The sequence below is a fragment of the Stegostoma tigrinum genome, chromosome 4 (genome assembly GCF_030684315.1).
Source record: "Stegostoma tigrinum isolate sSteTig4 chromosome 4, sSteTig4.hap1, whole genome shotgun sequence".
NCBI classification, from domain to species: domain Eukaryota; kingdom Metazoa; phylum Chordata; class Chondrichthyes; order Orectolobiformes; family Stegostomatidae; genus Stegostoma; species Stegostoma tigrinum.
The window spans coordinates 44,690,012-44,713,564 of record NC_081357.1 but is presented as its reverse complement, the minus strand read 5'-3'; the positions used below and the strand labels follow the sequence as shown (position 1 = coordinate 44,713,564).

General features: G+C 39.4%; 1 protein-coding gene across 3 annotated transcripts in view; it reads left to right on the top strand.

Annotated features, from left to right (window-relative positions):
- Positions 1 to 23,553, top strand: part of LOC125452505 (ensconsin-like) — a 130,941-nt gene that overhangs the window by 4,764 nt on the left and 102,624 nt on the right. For 2 of the 3 annotated variants that reach the window (XM_048531025.2, XM_048531023.2), the window contains exon 1: positions 16,802 to 17,452. The exons of the other annotated variant lie outside the window; for it this stretch is intronic. In XM_048531025.2, coding sequence (XP_048386982.1) covers positions 17,323 to 17,452 — 130 coding nt within the window. In that variant the 5' untranslated portion in view covers positions 16,802 to 17,322. Of the gene's footprint in view, positions 1 to 16,801; positions 17,453 to 23,553 lie in introns of those variants that run through there. 3 annotated transcript variants of the gene reach the window in all.

Sequence of the window (23,553 nt, the reverse complement as noted above, 5' to 3'; positions counted from 1 at the left end):
TCACGCTTTATTATCTTGGATTCTCCAGCATCTGCAGTTCCCATTATCTCTCAGTTAAGCCAACTGAAATTGTTGCTCTACAGGTACAGCATTTAATTATTACTTTGCATACAGTATAGTTTTATGCATATCAGAAAATAATTTGAACTCTTCAATAATAAATTTACATTTTTAAACTAAAATATTAAATTTATATTGTGTGTCTTGCCATTCTCTAATGTTAGAGATCTGTTACATTTTCTCTATTTTCGAAGTACATGTTTCTTTTACCAAATGCAAAGGACCACTTCTGCAGGCAAGCAAACACTTGTTTGTGCAGGCAAACTCTTTAATTCAAGATCTGAAAGTATGCATGTAATGCCTAATTATATATTTTCGTTAACACTAATTATGCTTGAGAAGATAATTCTGAATAGATATTTATATGAAGTCCATAAATGCAAGAGAGGTACTCAAACAAGAGTCAATGTAAGGTAGTAGAAAATAGAAAAGTGACTTTAGCTAACTGCATTTTAAAGTGACAGGAAGGTTCACCTGCACGTCTTGTGAATATAAAATAGGGAGTGTTTTGCTTATGGTAAGTCTTAAGATACAACATCAGACAAGACTTACAGCTTACAGCTGGATCACTAGTATAAAGGATTCAGGTTTTGAATGTCCAGTGTTCTGTTATGAAGGCAGTCTTGTGGGATAAGAATATCGGGGCATCTGAGCTGTGACAATATATGGATTATCAGTGAGGTGTGTGTGGCATCGGTGTTTTAGAATTTGACTAGGATGGGAGTTTGAGGATTTGGTCAATTAGAGTATTGCTGGATGCTGTAGTTGACACTGTAATGTTACATTGCTATTCTTAAAATGATTCTTTTTAATACGAATAAAAGTTTGTATGCCCATTGGAGAAAGCACAGGTGGAAGTTGTGAAAGCAAATGAGGAATGATCAGAGAAATGCAGTGCGTGGATGAGGTATGAGTGATTTGTACACCTTTTTCCTTCTTCTTTTCTCAGGGTTTTTAAAAGGAAATTATTTCACCTAAAAAGTTGCGTTATTTTAGTTTAGATTATAAATCAGTGTGAATGTTGTTTACCTTTTTAAGAGGCTCCATTTTGAGGAATTCCATTAAGAAATTAAAAATTCCATGTTTCAAACCTTTTTCTAAGAACTGCCTTTATGCTTAAGGCTTTAAGTGCTATAATGATACAGAAAATGTTTACACCACCTGAAATGAGTAGCATTAAGCAGACAAGCATCATTTTGCTTGAGGATTGAGTTGGCAGCTTAGTATAAACGCAGGTGAGCTTTAATCTGACAAGGTATTATGAGCAAGTGTGATAGAAATAAATTACTTGGATTTGTGTAATGAATTGCATATATTTTTAAGAAGTTACAGCTATTGGTTAAATTCCTTTAGAATGTGGATAAGAAAAAAAAAATCTCCCATTTACTCAGGCAAATACAGCAACAAAGTGGGATATTGCCAATGACTAGGACAGGAACTCAATAGTTTCAGCCATTCCAGTATTTATTTTGTGGGAATTTTATAATCAACTAGTACTAGAAGATTGACAAACTGCCTGATAATTTAGCAAAAGGAGAAGAATTGAGGGACACGGCAGTTAGTATGTCATACGCATACTTAAGGAAACTAATGCTGAGATTTTGGATGCTCTTGAGGGGCATATATAGATAAGAAATGGACTAGGGTTGAACGCTTGAGGGACCACAAAGGTATTAGTGCAAGAAAATGAGAAGTAGCCACTAGATAGGTAAGAATGGAATTGGGAGAGAGCAGTCCTGACCTGTTGGAAGATAGAGTCATTAGTTGTAGGATGTTTTGATCAACTGTGCCTTGGGGCAGATTTTCTCAAAGTGGTAATTAGGATTCCAAGCAGGGTTGTATGTTGAAACTTCAGCGTCATAGGGTCCAAGGCAGCATTGGTCATTGTTATGACTCAGTCAGAGGCACATAATAATCTACTGCACTAAAAGGACTCTTCCTCTTTACCCCCACTCCTTCTCCCAGTTCTTACAAAGTGGTCACAACAATTTCAAATCTCAAAATAGGGTCACATAAGGGAAAAAGTTTGAGAAGCATTGGGATCGAAAAGAATGAGGTGGAATAATTTATTTTGTTCCCAACTGCACAGAATGCTGTTTGTTTGAGGCTACTGGTTATAGTTTTGACAGGGACAGAAACCTGAATGCAGAATACAAACTGAGAACGGTGTGTATGGAGTTGGGAGGTGATGATACTTTTGGAGAGGAAAGGAAGGGTGAAGATGAAGTAGTAATTTGTAAACCCTTAAGATATGGGCAGCAGAGATTTGGATTAACTAAACAAAGATGAAAGTGTGATGAGACAGTGGAAATGAACAGGTATTGAGGTAGTAAATCCATCTCTGACGATTCTGAAAATTTGTTTAGGTAGAGCTGGAAATTGGCATTCTTAACGATGGGCCTGATATGTCGCCAGAATTCCAACTGTCAACTGTGCCAAAGTTGACAGCAGTCTGGATTCATCGCGGGCTAATATTTCAAGATATTCATATATGTTTTGTAATTGATTTTGTTTGAAGTGAAGTTACTATTGTAATATAGAAAAATTTAGCAGTCTGTTTGCGCAATAAGGTCCTACAAAGAGTGATGATTCCAGTGGACAGTTGAGCAGTTTGTTGTTATGTGAGAGGATAACTATTGACTAGGATAACAAAAGAACGAACATCTGAATATAAGTGGGTCGCCCATGTAATGGGAGTTCAAATTCTGAAGTTTATTTTCATTGTTTGATTTTATTTTTTTGGCCTGTGGTGCTCTGAACATCTGACCAGATTGGCTATTGGTAAATAGTTCACAAGAGATTGAAAAGCAGTGCACAAAAGGTTTGAGTTTTGAATTGCGTAGTTGCTGATTACTGAATAGGTTCAAAGTATAGGGCCTCATGATCAGGGTCAAAGTGTACAGACTGCCATCAAACAGCAGTTGTTTGAAAGTTGCTGTTCAGTTTCCTTTTTTTGTCTAACAGTTTTTGCAACTTTCAATTAATTTTTGGTGACCAGGTTTTATTGTTGGTTGAAATTGTAATCACTACAAAGTTAGCTTAGTTAGTTTCTCAACTATGATCTACCACACAAAAAAATGCATGTTTTAAGGGATAAATCTGTTTTTAAGCTTTGACCAATTTGCATTTGTAAAGTATACTTGACAGTCATATGGCAAATATTTTCAAGTACTTGGTTTTTAAATACAAGGGTTGAAAGTGATGCATTATGTTTTGTTCAATATTTTTTGAAACTTTTTTTCCATTTAAAATGATACCTCCTACTGCTTGTGTTTTTCTCAAGAGGAAATCCAAGAAGTTTGGCTTGCAAAATTTCTGAAGAACTCATTTGTAAAGATTGAATTTAGTTTCGGGATTTTTTTTTTAAAAAGGGCGTTTATTTGTACTTCACCTGTGATTGGCAGGTGTCAAGATTTTTGCTGCAGCTCAAGTCAATCAAATCAAAATCTACAATGCTAAATTTCTGTGTACATGCACTTTACTTGTCGTTTTCCTTTTTATTTGGAAAATGAACATTTTGCAGGAATACAAAGTGTTGAAATACATAATAGAGCTGTTGTTGTCTCTGAAAATACTCTGCCAACGTGTTAAATTTCTGATTACTTTGAATCCATTTAAATTAGCTTAAAACTTTGTTTTAACTCACTTTGGTTTAGTTTTGTTTTGAAAGTATTTTGGCTTCACCTGAATGGAACAAAGTGAACTAATGTAGTATGATATGATAGCCAATACTTACTGATATACCATGTTATTTATTTCCTACATGCACTTTTTGCATTGTGTTGAAATTTCAAATTCATTAATGTTATGAAATTGAGTGGAGTAATCATGAGTTGGAAGGCAGGAAACTAGAATTTGTTGGCACAAAAAAGGTTGGGGAAGAGTGTGAAGTCCTTTTTTTAAGAGGAATTGTGCTTTTCTAAGCTTGGAGATTTTACGCAGAAAATGTTTGTAAGCAGCCGAATAGGAACAGCCAGTTCTAAAATTGAAACATGTATCAATTGGCTATGTGATTGGAAACCTTAGGCTTGTTTTGATGTTTTGGCAACTAGCTGGAATCAGCCAAGTAATTTTAAACCAAGTGCTTAGCGATTGAAAGCTAATTTAGTTTAAATCTGATGGTTTGACAACTTCGGACCATTGCTATTGTAAGAAAATTGATATGTCAGCTAAGGTATAAGTAGAGTGTTTCTGGAGAATGGTGTGAGAGCAAACTGCCATCTGAGAAGTAAGCATTTAGCTTTCACAAGAAATTGCTAGCTTCCTAAGAAAGCACCATCTATCCATAAAAGGTACCATGGCACTTCTAGCTAAGAGTCCTCAGAGAAGACTTGGCAAAGAAAGCCTCTCTGACAGCCAAATCAGTGGAAGAAAGAGTATCTCAAAGTTTTAATTTATTTTCTTATTACTTGGCTTTCAATGAGTGGAACCTGTGTTTACTGGGGAACAGCGTACCATTAGAATTTAGTTCATAGAACACAGAACGGTACAGTACAGCACAGTACGGGCCCTTCAGGCCATGATATTGTGCCAACCTATTATCTTACTCTAAGATCAAACTAACCTGCAATCTCTTCATTTTACTATCAGTTAGGGAATAGTTAGAACATAGAACATAGAACAGTACAGCACAGAACAGGCCCTTCAGCCCACAATGTTGTGCCGACCATTGATCCTCATGTATGCACCCTCAAATTTCTGTGACCATATACATGTCCAGCAGTCTCTTAAATGACCCCAATGACCTTGCTTCCACAACTGCTGCTGGCAACGCATTCCATGCTCTCACAACTCTCTGCGTAAAGAACCTGCCTCTGACATCCCCTCTATACTTTCCACCAACCAGCTTAAAACTATGACCCCTCGTGCTAGCCATTTCTGCCCTGGGAAATAGTCTCTGGCTATCAACTCTATCTATGCCTCTCATTATCTTGTATACCTCAATTAGGTCCCCTCTCCTCCTCCTTTTCTCCAATGAAAAGAGACCGAGCTCAGTCAACCTCTCTTCATAAGATAAGCCCTCCAGTCCAGGCAGCATCCTGGTAAACCTCCTCTGAACCCTCTCCAAAGCATCCACATCTTTCCTATAATAGATAAGTGCAAATTGTTTGGTTTGTTAGTAATTCTGTTAATTTGTTCACTGTTAGGGTTAAATAAATTGTTATTTATAAAGTATACATCAGGGATTTTCTTTCATTAAACCTCCCTTCCTCCTTAATAACCAATGATTGAGTTATTTGATTCCTTCCACTTTTTTTTAAAAGAGAAACAACATTTGGCAGATTTCACATTGTTTCCAGTCACCATCCACTATAATGAGCAGTGCCTTTTTAAAAATTTATCAGTCAATAACAGAGCAAAAGCAGCAGTTTGAAATGTATGGCCTGATCACCTGGCATTATTGAAACAAGTGTTTGAGAAATTGCATTATAATTTTGTTGAATATCTCGGGTTTACCAATTTTATGGATTTTGAGTTCTGAAGCTTTTTCTTACTTTGTTAGGGCGTACATCTTTAGAAGAGATTAAGTTTGTTGCCATTGAAAATTCCAGAATCTCTCTCCTGCCCCCACCCCCTCCATGCTTCCAATCTTTCAAAGTTTTGAAAAATGATCTTGATGCACCTTATTGCACAAGTGGGTTCTTCCTCCGTTCTGATCAATGTTTATCCTGCAGTAAACATGATAATGGTATCTGACCATGTTTGTAATGATGTCTGTGTATAGATTGCTGCCTCATTTCTTTGAATTCACTAGTGGCTGTACAGCCTGTGAAGTGCTTTTAAAAATAAAATGCTTTGGAATGTGTCGTACCTATGTAAGGACTTTTTATAAAGCACTGAGAGGAAGTTTAAAATGTGTAAATATTGTTATCAGGGTTAACCCTATGTTCAGATGTCATAAGATGCTTCTATTACCAAGTAGCAGAGAAATTAATCTTGCAACTGCAGATGTTGAATATCTGAAAAAGGACGGAAATTGATGTAAACACTCAGGTCTGACAGAATCTGTGCAGAGAAAAATAGAGTAATCATTTAAAGTTTATTGATTCTTTAGAAATTAATCTTGCTGTGTTAAATTCAATATTTTTGTGTTAAGTAGTTTAGTTATTGGCTTAAAGCTTTTTCTGATTACCTTTTTTGTAAAGAAAATGCCTCTGATACTTGATATTCTGGCTACCTCTTTATTGTGCAAGGGTTTTCTACATTGTCTTCGATACAACATCCACTTTTGTGATTGACGAGTGATGCTGAACCAAAACGTCTCTCCCTAAGCCTGAAAACTAACATAGGCATCGTTGACCCCGTAGACTTCTATTTTATTTGCCCATTTCTTGGATTTTAAAACAAAATAAATTCATAGCAGTCAGTTAGAACCTTTTTTTTGTAGCTACTGCTGTGATAGGATGTCACATTTCATACGACTAAGGAAAAGACCATTTTTAATATCTTGTGAAATTAATAGCCAGTTACACTGATTCGTCATAACATGTAGGTGGTTCTTTTAAATGAGAAAAATAGTTGCACTAGTGGCTGTGTTTTTAAGCACTTATACTAATAGTTATACAGTTCTTGACATGGGCACAAAATCCTTGTCTGTAAAATCACTGTCTAGCCCCAATGCATCACAATAATCATCCACAGTCCTTTCTTTTCTTGCTTGCCGCAAACGTGAAATAATTGCCTCACTCTAATCTGTTACTGGAAACGTTCTCAGCTGAAGAGCAATGTGGGAACAATTTTGATCCCTCCCTCTCTTCTGCAGTGCACATTCTTAATAAAAAATTTAGTCTGGATTTTGCAAGGATACTTACCACTGACTACAAGGAGTCTTGCTTCTAGGTATAGTGCCCTTGGTGGTAAGAATCTTTCCTTTCTCTATATGATGGTTGTTAGTAACACAGGTCATTTGGGATTCCCATATGAAGCTTCATTGAAGGCATTAAGCTGTCAACCAGATACTTTGGATGAAGAATTTTCAGTTAGCCAAAAAAAATTAATCAAACCACTTCACTGAAGTTTTACACGGTGTAAAATGAATATTGCATTGCATGCAAGGTGAAAGTACAATATTAAATATTCTGTAAAAGATGTAGCAACAGTCATAATATGAACATTTAACAACATTCTACATTTTCATGGCCAGATCAGTTCTTCAGCAGCAGGTTCTACTTATTGTCATTTAAAGCCCAGCTATGCCCCGTTGATCAAGGCTTAACGTTTTATGGTATTTCCAACAGTAAGAGTGTAAAAAGTTTGATTTCACTGCCTTTTGTCAGGTTTGGGTGGAGGATTGGTGGCAGAATCCTCTGCATATTCAGTGCTGAAACAATAAATTACAAATCACAAACTTTATTCACTCTTGTGCTGAATCCTGAAAGTCTGCATTGATTTGGAACCGTCATAACACAGAACACTAGAAGTTTGCTGTCAAAATCTTGGTTAAATGCCAACTTGATAGTCAAATGTAGATGCAATTAATTCAGGTGGTAGAAGTCTGAAATCATGGCAGAAAATGCCAAAAAAAAACTAGCAGGTCAGGAGTGGCACATTACATATTAATGTTTAAGTTTTATTGTCCCTTCATCAGACTGATCTGTGACGCACGTCAACAGACAGAGTTTCCACCTTATTTTCTTGGATCCACTCTCACTTAATAAATACACCACAGCCTTGCATTAGTGATAATGGGAACTGCAAATGCTGGAGAATCCAAGATAACAAAGTGTGGAGCTGGATGAACACAGCAGGCCAAGCAGCATCTCAGGAGCACAAAACCTGACGTTTCGCGCCTATACCCTTCATCAGAGAGGGGGATAGGGAGAGGGAACTGAAATAAATAGGGAGAGGGGGGCGGCGGACCAAAGATGGAGAGGAAAGAAGATAGGTAGAGAGGAGAGTATAGGTGAGGAGGTAGGGAGGGGATAGGTCAGTTCAGGGAAGACGGACAAGTCAAGGAGGCAGGATGCCAGTTCTTCCCCTCCCCCCACTGCATCACAAAACCAGCCCAGCTCGACCCCTCCCCCCTCTGCATCACAAAACCAGCCCAGCCTGTTTCCGCTTCCCTAACCTGTTCTTCCTCTCACCCATCCCTTCCTCCCACCTCAAGCCGCACCTCCATTTCCTACCTACCACCTCATCCCACCTCCTTGACCTGTCCGTCTTCCTTGGACTGACCTATCCCCTCCCTACCTCCTCACCTATACTCTCCTCTCTACCTATCTTCTTTTCTCTCCATCTTTGGTCCGCCGCCCCCCCCCCCCCTCCCTATTTATCCCAGTTCCCTCTCCCCATCCCCCTCTCTGATGAAGGGTCTAGGCCCAAAACGTCAGCTTTTGTCCTCCTGAGATGTTGCGTGGCCTGCTGTGTTCATCCAGCTCCACAGTTTGTTATCACAGCCTTGCAATAGCTCTCAGTACGGAGCAAGAATAAATGTATCTTTTTTCCAGGGCAGGCAGTGATGAGTGGGTTACTGCATGCATCAGTACTTCAATCCCTGCTATTCATGACATATATTTAGTGCCCTAATTTAAATAATTAATATAATATAATATCTTTATTTACAACTGACACAAGGTTGAGTGTGCGGGATGTAGAGATGCTTGTGATTTGGACAAGTTGAGTGAGTAAACAAATGGAAGGCAGATGAAGTGTGATGTGGGTAAATGTGAGGTTATTCACTTCTGGTAGCAAACATCGGCAGATTATTTGTAAAGTGATAGATTGGAAAAGGGTGAGTTGCAACGAGGCATGGGTGTCCTTGTACATCAGTTGCTGAAAGTAACTGTACAGGTCTGGCAAGCAGTGGCAAAAGTAAATTTGTGTGTTGGCCTTTGTAGCAACAGCACTTGAGTACAAGAGCAGGCCTGTCTTGCTGCAGTTGTCTAGGGACCACACTTGGAATATTGTGTGCAGTTTTGGCCTCCTTGTCAGAGGAAGAATGTTCCGGCTGTGGAGGAGTGCGAAAAATGTTTACCTGACTGCTTGGGATGCCAAGACTGATCTATGAAAAGAAGCTGGGATACATTAGGGCTAATTAGAAGAATGAGGTGGAGGTTGGGGGCAGGGAGCAGGGATCTCGTAGAAACTTGAAATTTTATCAAGCCAGGACCAAATAGGCACGGGAAAGATGTTTCCAATGACCAAAGAGCCCAGAGAGAGGGGTCACAGATTAAGAATATCAGTCCCTTTAAGACAGATGAGGAGAAATTTCTTCAACCAGAGAGTGACGAACAAACAGTACTTAAAGTCAAAACATTGAATGTTTTGAAGAAGGTGTAAGATGTAGGAAAATGTGGGGACAGGGTACTGATTTGGATGATCAGCCATGATCATATTGAATGGCATAACAGGCTTGAAGCGCTGAACAGCCTACTGCTCTTTTCTGTTTGTGTTTAATACCAGTGTGAATGTTGTTTAGAGTTCAGCACTGCAGTTTAATAGCAATAGAAGTGTGTACTGTATCATTACCTAAGGTATCATGGACAGACCCTGCCATGTATCTGTCCTTTTTCCAGATTTTCTTTTCCTAAACTGCACCACACAGCACATTAGGCACTTACAAACTATGTCCTGCAGGCCATGCACACAAGGCATTGCACAATGAAGTGTGCAGGCCATTACTTTAGTGTTGTGATCAGAGATAATGGGAACTGCAGATGCTGGAGAATCCAAGATAACAAAGTGTGGGGCTGGATGAACACAGCAGGCCAAGCAGCATCTTGGGAGAAGGAAAGCTGACGTTTTGGGCCTAGACCCTTATTGTAATTGCTCTCTTTCTCTATTTCCAAAACCCCAACCCTAGACATCAAAGCAGCAAAACAAGAATAGCTTTGTGCTGTATTTTAAGATCTTCGACCAGTGGTACAACTCTAGTTCTTAGTATGGTGCTTCGTGTGGTAGTATTTTAGTGAAATGTTTGGTGAAATTGGTTGTAGTTAAATACTTTTACATGTAACAATGTAGAGCAGTATTTCAACGTTACAGCTTTATAAATTGATTTCATGAAAATATTTTCAGAACTGCTGAGAATGTCAAGATCTACCCTTAAATCCATTACTGACTGAGTAGCATTAAACTGCAGAAAACTTTAATTGGCCCCTTCTCAGCCAGCACACTTGATGATAAACTGTCAAAAATTATACATCTCAAATACTGTGAGCTAGTTTGATGTTCAGTTATTTATGCTGTAAATCAGAATACCAAACCTGTAGGAGAAAGCTGAGAGGTAAGCATAGCCAACATCACCAACACTGCTGAGTCTGTTGAGAAGAAACCCTCAACTGAGCAGCAGCAGCAGCAGCATGAGGAGGTACTGACTGAGAAAACGAAAGCCAGGAAACCAGAAAGTGACTGTTAGTGGATTTTGTGGATTGCTGTCTGAGGTTAAAGAAACCACACCAACGGTACATCAGGGTGTTCTCCATTGTGGAGGTGTGATGGCCATGCCACTGGAATGTGAGAGCGGGGTTGGGATGTGGTTTGGGTTGTTCTATGTGGGGAGAGATGGAGGGGAAAGTCACAATGCAGAGTGCACTGCTCATAGTGAGTGTGTCACCCACAATCTCCTTTTAGTTCTGCACTCAGTTCACGTGTCTGTCCGATGGAGTGGGAAGGGTGTGTCAGTCAAATGAACTGTATCTCACACCAGCTTGATATTTGCCTGGCTGAGTGGGTAGGCACTGACGGGTCTCTTTTTCCCTATAGTTTCTGTGTCTTATTTTGATAAATATGAACACAATCAATCAAGAACCTGAGTAATAAATGAATTGGCTGTTTGGAGCTTTGCTTGATCAGGGTTAACTGTTTGTGTACCTCCTCGATTATCTGGACTTTTTGATTAACCGGCTCACTCCTGGTCCCATAGATGCTGGTTAATAAAAAGTTTACTGTAGTTCATTCAGGCAAAGCTCTGTTCAATTTCATTTTTACTATAAATGTTGCAACTTTGGCTTGAAGTATTAGTGGCCTCTTGGTCAGAAGGCTGTACTGCATTGATCTTTCAATGCAGTATAGAGTGGTGAATTTCTCAAATGTGAAATGTAAAATTGAAGACCTGTTTACTTGTTTAAGTAGATGCCATGCATCCTGTAATCCTACTACAGATGGGGAGGACCAATCCTACCCAACTTCCTCCAACCAGCACTGCCTAAAGCAAATTATCTTTGTTATTATTATTTGTGTAGCACCACTCTGTGCAGGCTAGTTGCCACTTTCGCTTGTAGAACCATTTCTATAACAGTAATTCATGGTGTGTATTTTGGAATATCTTGAGGACGTCAGCAAAATACAAGTTCCTTTCTACATAGCAACGGCATTTTGCTGTCATTGTTTTGCAGAAGTCGAGTGCACAATTCTATCGTGTAAAGACAAAACTCCTCTTGCAAGATTTAGAGGATTTGACCTGTCCTAAATCTTTAGTAGATCCTCTGCCAGGAAATCTTTAACTGCTTAGTGGTCTTAGTCAAATAAACAACTTGAGGATCAAGTGTAACCATTTTGTCAGAATCTGGAGGTTTTTTTTCTTATGGGCGAAAAATGTCTGATGTAATAAATCAGGAGAATAACTTTTTTTCTCTGCTCTTTGTAATGAATTTAAAATAGGATGAACTTTAACCTTTACAGAAATGAAGCTAGATTGGAGTCTGAGACTTGATTTTAATTTTTTTATGCACCAGTCATGGAAATAAATATTTTGACCCATATCAAAGCACCTGGAATGTTGGCTTAACAATATATAGTTCAAAGTTTGAGGGAGGAACCAAGGAAACTGTTAATTTCTCAATGTGATTCAATATTACATTAATCAAATGTGAATTCAAGGAAATACGGAAAATTGACTCATTGGAGGCTCTACATGCCCTGCAGTTCAAAAAACTTGGAAATGATAGGCTTGAAATATTACATGTTGTGGCTACGGCCAGAGAACATGAAGTCGCAAGAAGCAATCATGATGCTGACTGCCGCCATGGCTAGATTTCAGTTAAACCTAGGGACAGGCAGCAGAGTTGAGGCAGTGAAATCGCAACAGAAACATTATTCTAGAACTGCAAATGACTAGAGTTCACAGAAGGAAATGTCCTGCAAATAGACCAAATTGCAGATTTTGTAGAAAGCCCAATCACTGGGAAAGATATGCTGAACATAGACAGCAAGTTTGTTTAATCACACCCCACTGGGTTAGTTGAAAGTCGAGTCAACTTATTCCTGGAGTTATTGTAAAGCACCCAAATTACATTCTGAAGAAGAGTTAAACATTAAACTCTGGCAGCATCTGAGAAGAGAAATCAGTCCTGCTGAACTCTTCCAACTACTTCTGTTTTTGTTAAACAAAGACTTTGCTTTCTGTCCCAAAGATGCTGGTAGGCCTCCTGACGTTTTCCAGCATTTTCTGCTTTTGGGCTTAAATTACCTGTCTGGTAGACTCAGGTTAACAAGACACACAGCAGGTTTCTGTACTTGAGAACACTTCCTTACACAGATAAACAAAAATAAACTGACATATCACTTAACTATTTAAAGCTCAAGCCTCCTTATCAAGCCCCTCTATAAAAACACAGACGTAAAAACCAGGGAAGCAGGTCAATGGCCCCAGCCCATAAGTCTCACTGAGATGAATATTTTGCTTGTTAGGGTTTTCTGTTTTTCTGATTTTCTTTTCAGGCTCTTTTTCACTTCACCAGAGGTACAAGCAATTGATTCACTAACTGCAAAATCTTAGTTACTGGTTAAAGGCCACAGTACCTTTTGGCCTTCATGTGTTGGGTATTTTACTGGACAAAAACAGACATTGTCTGCCCTTGCATATTCTGGTTCCTGCCAGAATTATTCACATCCACAAGCTGATCAGTTACCCAATCAGCTAGTCATTGTCAGCCTTATGGCCTTTAGCATCTACAGCCAGTCGCAATGCAATGAACAAGCCAACAATCTGTTACTGGCTGAATCTCACTTTGTCCACACCCTTTCCAGCCAGCCTGTCAACAGCAGCCTTTCCATTGCTTGAACAAAGCAGCAGTATAACTGACTTGCAGTGTACTTTTTTAAAAAGGGCAGCATTTCCTCTTTGTCCTTTGCTGTAAAATTGTCTTTTCCATTTTAAAATTTAAAAAAAATTTATGTAAGTTCAAAAGGCAGAGCATCAAGGGATGAAATTTCTTTACTGTATTATGAAAGATGAGAACATGATGGACAAAAACTATATGACAATATGAAATGGGTGGATGAGACAGTTGCTAAAAAAGGAAATTCTCTCACCCATTTCAGATCAGGAAGGGGGCTGGAAAGAAGATAACAACCCTAAACTGAAATTCTCTTAACAGAGAAGAGTAAAATTATACTGCCTTGTATATACCAGCGGGTCTGTACTGAAATTTTGTAAGAAAATGGATAACTAAATGTTTGAAACTGAGCAATGTCATGCCAATGGCAGTTGGGAGAAGTGATACTTAAGAACAATCCAGATCATCGTCAGAAGGAGACAAATTTAAAAAAATGCAAATTGTGTCTTATATATCACTGAATGAGATTGTTCAGTTATCCTAGGGTTGAGCAGTTTCAAAAAGTTGTAGCTTCAGTAAATCACAGTCAAGAAAGTGTCACTCAAAATTGAAGGTCTACTGTCACCAAGTCCTCTCTGATCAGAAAATAGGAAGATCTGGTATGTGCACCCTGAATAATTTAATGAGATGACTGAATATTACATTACTGTTGATCCAGTAATGAAACAAGTGCAAATAGAACGATATGGAAATCTTGAGAGTTCCAAGAGATAAATGGGTAATAGCCTTAGTCAAAGCATTAACCCATCACGATTGCAAGAAGTTAATTGGACTGGTAGGAATTTTGCCTGGATCCCACAGATCATTAATTAAACAGCCAAGATGAATACAGAAGCCATGGCCAATCTGACCTAGCTAAATATAGATAAATGAAGCCTGAAGATGATAGGATTTTGTTGGGATGGTGACAACCTGATGAAATCAAACAGGACTTAAACTCTTGGTCTTCTCTGAGTCAGAATTCCCCAAATATTGGGCTGAAAGGTTTGTAGTTTGATCCAGTAAATGAATTACTTTATACTTCTTATGTCAGAACTCTCGACGAACATGAGGGCAGGTAATTATCGGTTGCAGTTGAGGACTTTCAGCAAGTAGTATGCAAACAGTATGCATGAGTAAATACTTACACAAAATGACTAAGAGGATCCCTGATGAAAGAGTGAGAACCAATTTGCATCCGAAGTTCTGACATTACCATTGCTGTTCTTAGGCAATGTACAAATAGATCTCTTGACAATTGTGAATGGATTTGAGAAATTCCATGTGCATCTCTGCAGAAGAATATCAATGCAGTGAGAGACTTTTCAACTAGCGTACAACATGAGCATGGCTCTGAAATAAAAACCAGAAGACAATGAGTACTTGCTGAGAATCTATCTTGGTTATTGCTGAAGCTTTAAGCCTAACAATCCATCAGATCGTAGCTTAACCAAAATGGAGTCAAATTAAAAAATGAGACAGGAGGTGGTTACTAATATCATATCCCTACCCTGCTCCTTGTAGTCACTGTATTTATATGATGAGCCTGGTTCAGTTCTAGTTAATGGTAACCCTTAATTTGGTGATAGTAACGCAATTGAATGTCTCTCCTTCGTTTGGAAACGGTTGTTGCCTGACATTTGTGTAATGTTAATGTTACCTGCCACTTGTCAGTCCGAGCCTGGATATTGTCCAAATCTCATTTATGAACGTAAACTGCTTCTGTATTTGGGAAAGTTGTGAATGGTGCTGAACATTGTGCAATCATCAGCGAACGTTCCCACTTCCACCTTTTATGATGGAGGGAAGATCATTAGTAAAGCAGCTGAAGATGCTTGGGCCGAGGACTCTATTCTGAGAAGCTCCTGCGGAGATGCCCTAGAGCCGAGGCATCTGGTCTCTAACAGCCACAACTACCTTCCTAAGCACCAGGTATGACTTCAACTAGCTGAGAGTTTGTCCCCGAATACCACTTATTCTAGTTTTATTAGGGTTCCTTCATGCCACACTCAGTCAAATGCAGCCTTGATATCAAGGACTGTCACTCTTCCCTCAGTTCTGAAATTTAGCTCTTTTTTTGTCCATATTTGAAGCACAGCTGTAACAAGATCAGGATCTGAGTGGCCCTAGCAGAACTCAAATATGGTGTCAGTGACCAGATTGCTAAGCAGATGCTACTCGATAGATATTTGACCTTGCCCTCGCCAATCCATCATCTTCTGCAGATGCATTCGTCCATGATTGTTTTGATAAGAGTGATCATTGCACATTCCTTGTGAAGATAAAGTCTTGCCTTCACATTGAGAATATCCCCCGTCATATTGTGTGGCATTATCATCAAAAGGGATAGATTTTGAACAGATCTAGCAACTCGAGACTGGGCATCCATGAGGCACTTTGGGCCAGCATTGATAAAGAATTATACTCCAACACATTTTGTGACATCATAGCCAAGCATATCTTTTGCTTTATGATCACTATTAAGCCAGGGCATCAACTCTGGCTCAATGGACAGTGCAGGAGAGCATGACAAGAGCAGCATTGATATATGAAATGGTATCTTGATGATGCTACCAAACTTGTGTGGCAAACAGCATATGATAGACAGGGCTAAGCAATCCCACAACTAGTGTTCTAGCTCTAAGCTCTGCAGTCCTGCCACTTCCATTTGATGTGAAGAAAGAGTTGGAAGCACTGGATACTGCACAGGCTATGGGCCCTGACAATCGTTTGGCAAAAGTACAGAAGACTTGTGCTGCCGAACTTGTCTCACACCTAACCAAGCTGTTCCAGTAAACTACAACAAAAGAAATCTACCTGCATTGTGGAAAATTGCCTAGTTTTGGCCTATACACACAAATCAGGACACATCCAGCACTTACCTGTCTATCAGTCTACTCTCTTGAACATCATGAGTGTCATTAAGCAAAACTTGCAAATGAGTAATCTCATTGTGTTCAATTTTGGTTGCACCAGGGTTTCTCACTACTGATCTCCAATATAACCTTGGCTCAAATACTTTTATTGATCTTTAAAATATGAAAACTAGAAGGAAAAATTAGAAGGCAGAGGCAACCAGGGCCAGCACCTTGTAGAGGTTTATAAAATTGAGGGGCACGATCGGGTGAATAGCAAAGGGGGAGTGAGCTCAAAACTAGAGGGCTTAATTTTATTGTGAGAAGAAAAAGATGTAAAAAGGACCTGAGGAACACCACCTTCGGTGAGTGGTTGGTCTGTAGAATAAACAGAGGAAATATGGACAGACACATGAACAGGAAAGGTTAAGAGGGATATGGACCAAACACAGGCAAGTGGAGAATAGTTTATTTTGCAAAACATGTTTGAGATGGAAGAGTTGGACCAAAGGATCTGTTTCCATTCTCTAGGACCCGATTGCAGTCTGAAATCAGAGAATTGGCAATTAACAAGAAATAGCAGAGCAATTAAGTACTTTGCTTTCTTCTTTGAGACGTAATTAAATAATTTTTCAGAAGTCTAACAAGCCAAGGGCATTTTGCAAAGGAGGAATTGAAGGAAATTAGTGATCTAAAATTTTAAACAATATTCTACTTTCCCTGAATTGATTTTTAAACCTGTGTTTTTCTGTATGTTGAGTACAAGCAGCTGGTTTGTATGTATGGCCTACAATTTTAGAATTCTGTCTCTGTCCAGCAGTCAGATGCTTATGCAGCATCATTCCATTCTGTACCATCCACGGCTGAGGGGAAGGCAGTGCTATTAATTTGTTCGTGCTTGTTCCTGAATCGGCTGAAAGATACAGGAGCATTCCAGCATACTGTGATATCCAGCTGAAGTGACATTTATAGCCCCGTTACACTTGTGTATGTCACTGTTGTTGTGGCAACCGTTTTAATAGATGGGTTCTTTATTTTCTTATGGATTTTTGTGCATTTTTTTCTTGAACAAGTCTTAAGTGGTTCTGCAGGAAGGAGAAAGGCGTGCACCAGGATCTAATTGTGAGCATTTGCTGCAGGTCAGAAGAAGTAACCCTGCTAAAACAATGTTAAATTAGGACATGGAAGGTGGGGAGCTGTAGGCCCCCAAATGCTGTATGGGTGTTCGTATTTGTTAGCTGCTATTCATTCAAAACAAATACATTGAAAATGCACAGAAGACTGGACGTTTGTGAAGGTTTTTAATCTATTTCACCAGGCTGCTGGATCAGTGGCAACAGTGGTTCTGTGGCAAAGACTGTCGTAGCAGCATGCCTAGCTCGAGCACTGTTAGAAAACAGAGGTTGAAAAAGACTAGTGCAAAGTCAAATCTCCATGATTTATTCACTATTAATGAAGAAGATGAACTCAAAAGAGCTAGGTATTCCAGAAGGCCGAAAGGTATTGTATCAAATTACTGGACTGGCTGCTGTAAACTCTATCGTTATGATTTGATGTAATCTTGAAGTGCATGATACACTGTAATTATGAACTAATTTTTGCTCTATTTAACATTTTTTTTTAAAAATGCCCTGTACTACTTTGCTGGAATTAAACCTGAACATTGTTTCGTAAATGTATGAATGTGTCTTTTAGTCATGCTGGAAGTACAAAACCATTGCATGCTATTTGTTCAAAAAAAATTGCAGAAGCTCTTTAATATATTTAGTCTATTTGATAGTATGTAGGATTTTGCTACTTTGAAAATTACATTTCTGAATTTCCATTGACTAGCCGTGAGAACAATTCTGTTTTTTTTCTCAGCAGCAGTGCCTTTCAGTGATAGCACTGACTGTGTAATGGCTTCATTGAATATAATTGGTGCTTTGATCAGCCCAGAGCTACAGATTACAACAAGCTGTTGTTTTGTGCAGAAATTCAACAATATTGGATGAATACTAAACAAAATTCGATTTTCTTAACTGATCTTCACATAAACTCCATGATGTTGGTAAAACAGGAAGCTTCATTACCTCGGTCATATATCTTCTCTGTCTATCAGTGTTTTCAGTCTATGTGATATTTGATTGTAAAACTGAGTAACGCTTCCCACGGAAGACCTCTATACATTGTGTTCTTCAAAGAAGTTAACCATGCAGAATAATTTAATATATTACATGCTAACTTCAGAGTGCCTGCTACTTAGTGCTTTGAACTGGTCCTGTCATTCTACTTGAATGGGTGTTTGCCCTGTCCATGCTATGAGATTATATCTTAATGTAATTATTGTTTGCGCTTCATCTTGCCACAATAGTACGCAAACTAAAAATTTGGCTTTTGTGATACATTGATGCAACACGCCCTTGGACCTTTCCTATTCACCGATTTTATGAAAGGACAGATGCAGTGTATTATTTATGCTGATTTTTGTCAGTGTGGTTGTAGGAAACTGCAGTCATTGATTTTTGCATTAGCTAAGTTCCAAAAAGCAACTCATATTCCGCTTGGGAACCCTGCAGCCGAATGGTATCAATGCGGATTTCACAAGCTTCAAAATCTCTCCACCCCCCAGCGCATACCAAAACCAGCCCAGCTCGTCCCCGCCTCCCTAACCTGTTCTTCCTCTCACCTATCCCCTCCTCCCACCTCAAGCCGCACCTCCATTTCCGCCTTACTAACCTCATCCTGCCCCCTTGACCTGTCCGTCCTCCCCGGACTGACCTATTCCCTCCCTATCTCCCCACCTATACTGTCCTTGCCACCTATCTTCTCCTCTATCCATCTTCAGTCCGCCTCTCTTTCCCCCCCGCCCCGCCCCACCTCCCTATTTATTTCAGAATCCTCTCCCCATCCCCCTTTTCTGATGAAGGGTCTAGGCCCGAAACGTTAGCTTTTGTGCTCCTGTGATGCTGCTTGGTCTGCTGTGCTCATCCAGCTCCACACTTTGTTATCTAGAATGGCATGAAGACTGCTTCTTTAAAGTTATTTATTTTTTATTAAATTTTGAGGTCTGCATTCCAATTCTATTATTCATAATACATTATCAATTGTAAATGGAAGTTTCTTCAAAGTACAGCACAAAATAAAAGGTCCTGAAAGACTTGATCTGGTGCTTTTTGTTGAATACTTGACCAGCCTCTGAAACATTGCAAGTTCCAGTGTAAGGGTTTTTTTTGAATGAACCTTCAAGTTTCAAGGAAAAGATGAATAATACGATATTAGTATAGGACATTTTACTATAAAATCTGTATTGTGAGATTCTCAATGCCACAAAATGTCACTTTATAATGCAAATTTTAAAGTTGAATTTAAAAGTGCTTTTTATTATCTCTGATCACCCTTGTTATTCTTAAATGATTGTCGTGTGAGGGTATGATAATAGTTTCAATGTAAAAAGTAGCAAAATGTTTTTTGCTGGACTTCAGTTGTGGACATTTTGGAGAAATGAAAAACCAGCAATTTGTCAAAAGGCCCAATTTGGATCCTAAGTATGACAGCATTGAATAATGAATGGCGCGACTATTTTACTCTGCTCATAGCGAAACTAAAGTCAGCTTTGTAGGGGGGGAACCTCAAACAATTTCAGTTTAGAGCTATGAAACAGACTAACATTTATATAGTACATTTTATGACTGTGACATGCCTGAAAGTGCTTTAAAGCTGTTGAAGTATGTTGAAATGTAATTACTGTTGTAATGTTGCAAAGTGAAGATACCCTATGATTTCTGAAGTTTTGAAATACTTGATGCCTCAAATTTTTGACTTTGTATTATGGAATTTGGATCTATTGAGTAGATATTAGCTGAAGGTTAATTTTACAAAGCCTGCAGTGGGTGAGGCATAAATGAAAGTAGTGAATTATCTCCATTTCTAGCCATTGTATGTAGTTTTACTTGTTGCATAGTTGTTCTGGGCTCATGATACAGTAGAAACCCAAAGAATTATTAATAATACCTCTTGGCTTTTGAAACCATCTTCTAATTCTGAATTTTTAATGAAAGAGCACCCTCTTGTAACAGTGAGGCTGTCTAAATCAAAGTAACTACCTTTGTGACCCTCCACTTTTTTGTTTGGGTACGCTTGCACCAACACTCGAAGCTTGATCCAATCCAGGGTAAAGCAATTGCTTAGTTTTGCACCCCATTCACCACCACAGCATGAAGGGAGTGAGTGGTGTGTTGTACAAGATGTACTTCAGAAACTCAAATAGTCTTTGAAACCACCTTCTAAGCCTATGAACTCTAACCTATTGAAGGGTAAGTGTAGAAGATGCATCAAACATCATAATGTTCCCCATTCAAGCCACAAACTGTCTTGACTTGCAACTATATTGTTGTTCCTTCACTTGCTGGAGCAAAGCCCTAAAATCTCACTCCGACAGCAATATGGATGCCCTACACAACAGAGACTTAACAGTTTAGGAAACCAGCACATCACCACCTTTTTTGAGGTAATTTAGCGATGTGCAGTAAATGCTGACCAAGCCAGTGCCGCCCTTTTCCTATGAACAAATGTATTAAAAATTATATGATGCCTCCAATGGAGACAAACGAACAAAAGCATTGGAAAAGCCCAGGAAAGGCAGCATCTGGGAAAGAAACAGTTAAAATTTCCGTGCATTGCTTTCTTTTGACCTGAGGAAAGCTGGATTGATGATACACAGGAGGGCAGGAGAGATTAGATGATGAAAAGATAAAACAGTAAAAGACCAAAGGAGATGGTAATAGGTGAAGATTTTTAAAAAATGAACAATATCTAGAGGGGTGAATGACTTTTCCTGTACTCAAACAGAGATACTGTTGCAACTATGTGTGTGCAGACATTACCAGCCTCTCAACACTGCAACAGTGGATGTATTTGCATGTGCAAAAATGGCCATTGTGCAGACAACCCTTGACTTGCTGTCCAGCCGTCCTTCACCATGCCCCTGCTGCCCACTGTGCTTGCCACGGTGTCCTCAGCTCTGTCGTCATGTGTGCAACAAAAATAACCCTGTCATTGTGGTGGTCTGAAACACAGCCAAAGAAAGGAAAGAAACCAGATGGAGAGAAAGATAGCACAAAATCGAGTTGAAGGTTATGATCTGAAATTGTTGAACTCAGTATTGCATCCAGAAACCTGTTGAGTGCCCACTTGAAAGACAAGGTGGTGTTATTTTGAGCTCAGATTGAACTTCATTGGAACACTGGCATCATTGGCTGCCTCACATTTTTGAGGATGACATCTAAGCAACAATTAACCGTGGGTTGTTTGTGTCTGAACAGACTGATTCTCAACCAATCGATTTTTGGGCGCATGGAGCAGAATGTTCCCTGAGGTGTTGGGATCCAGAGTGCAAGATTTTTTTCTTTTCTCTGCTTACTTTCATTCTTAAAATTATATGACTGAAGCATGATTTAGCCTGATAGACTGTACCATGATTTTGACTGGTAGCAAGCTCTCCCCATTGACTGTTGTTAATGCTGACATGTTTCTATGGTAAATTAAGAAAATTGTTTCTCAGCATCATGCCCTCTGGTCTAAACTCTCCCTCAATAGGAAATAACCTTTCTGTTTCAACCCTGGCGAACCCTCTCACAATCTTGTACATTTCAAATAAGATCACCATTCATTCTGTTATATTCTACTGGGTGTAGTGGACAGCAAAGAACATTACCTCAGAGTACAACAGGACCTTGATCAGTTGGGCCTATGGTTTAAGGAATGGCAAATAGTTTAATTTAGATAAAATGCAGCTTCTCACATTTATAAGGGCAAATCAGGGCAGGACTTGTACACTTAGTGAGAAGGACTCCTGGAATGTTGCTGAACAAAGAGACCTTGCAGTGCAGGTTCATAGTTCCTTGAAAGTGGAGTTGCAGGTAGATAGGCTAGCGAAGCTGGCATTTGGTATGCTTGCTTTTATTGGTCAATACATTTGAGTATAGGAATTAGGTCACGTTGTGGCTGTACAGGACGTTGATTGGGCCATTCTTGGAATATTGTATGCCATTTTGATCTGGCAGGAAGGATGTTGTGAAACTAGAAAGGTTCAGAAAATATTTCCAACATGTTGCCAGGGTTGGAGGGTTTGAGCTATAGGGAGAGGTGGGATAGGCTGGGCTATTTTTCCTGGAGCATCGGAGGTTGAGGGGTGACCTTGTAGAGGTTTAAAAAATCATTTGTGGTATGAATAGGGTAAATAGGCAAGGTTTTTTTTTTCCTGGGGTGTGGGGTGGGAGGAGTGCAAAACTCAAGGGCATAGGTTTAAGGTGACAGGAGAAAAGATGTAAAGGGACCTACAGGACAACCTTTTCACAGAGATGGTGTTGAATATATGGAATGAGCTGCCAGAAGAAGTGGTGGAGGCTGGTACGATTACAATGTTTAAAAGGCATCTGTTTGGGTGCATTAATAGGAAGGGTTTAAGAGGGATATTGGCCAGACACTAGCAAATGGCACTAGATTTACATAGGATAACTGGTCAGCATGGACGCGTTGACCAAATGTTTTGTTTCTGTGCTGTGTATCTCCGACTGTAATATGGTATCTTTTTATCAAAAACCTTAAAATCAAAGTGTATTACACACACTGGCTAGCCTTTATCTATCCTGTTTGTGAATACATCAGAATTCTAGAAAATTTTCACAGGTGTGATTTCTCCTTTTGTGAAGCCATGTTGGTTCTTGTTGATTATGAATTTCTAAATACCAAGCTGTGATGGGTAAAGATAAACTTGCCGTAGTTGCCAGAGGGACCATTGCACTGCTCATTAGAGAGCGAGCTGGTGATTTAACTTGAAGGTGACCATACCTCGGGTGAGGGAAAAGGTTGAGAAGGAGACTCCTTCATAACCTCCCAGCTAGTACAGGAATTGAACTTGCACTGCTGATGTTAATCTGCAGCAAACCAGCCTACTGCTGCTCATTACGTTTATTTTTAATAATAGGCTCTTAACAATTTCCCAATAACAAACATTAAGCTAACTGCCATAAAGTTAGAGATAGTGGGAACTACCAATTGCTGGAGAATCTGAGATAACAAGGTGTAGAGCTAAATAAACGCAGCAGGCCAGGCAGTATCAGAGGAGCCGGAAAGCTGATGTTTTGGGTCTAGACCCTTCTTCATAAAGTTACCTTCTTTTTGGTAAGAAAACCAAAAGAACTGCGGATGCTGTAAATCAGTAACAAAATCAGAATTTGCTGCAAAAGTCAGCAGGTCTGGCAGCATCTGTGAAGAGAAATCAGAGTTAACGTTTGGGGTCTGTGGACCCTTCCTCCGATGCCGGTTTATATGCAGAAGATAGGGTGGGGGAGTGGTAAAGAGTAAACAATAGGTGAGGATAGAACAGAAAAGAAAGCGGACAGTTGGACAGACAAAGGAGTTGATAACGATCTGGCTGGTGGTTGGGGCGATGTTCATGGGGACTGTCAGTGACTAACTGACAGGCAGTGTGTAATTGGCTATGTGATAACGCCTGATTTGTGGCTAGGGGCCTGGGACGTGGGCTAGGGGCCGAGGACAAGGAAGAGTTCAGGCCCTAAAATTATTGAACACGATACTGAGTCCAGAGAACTGCAGGT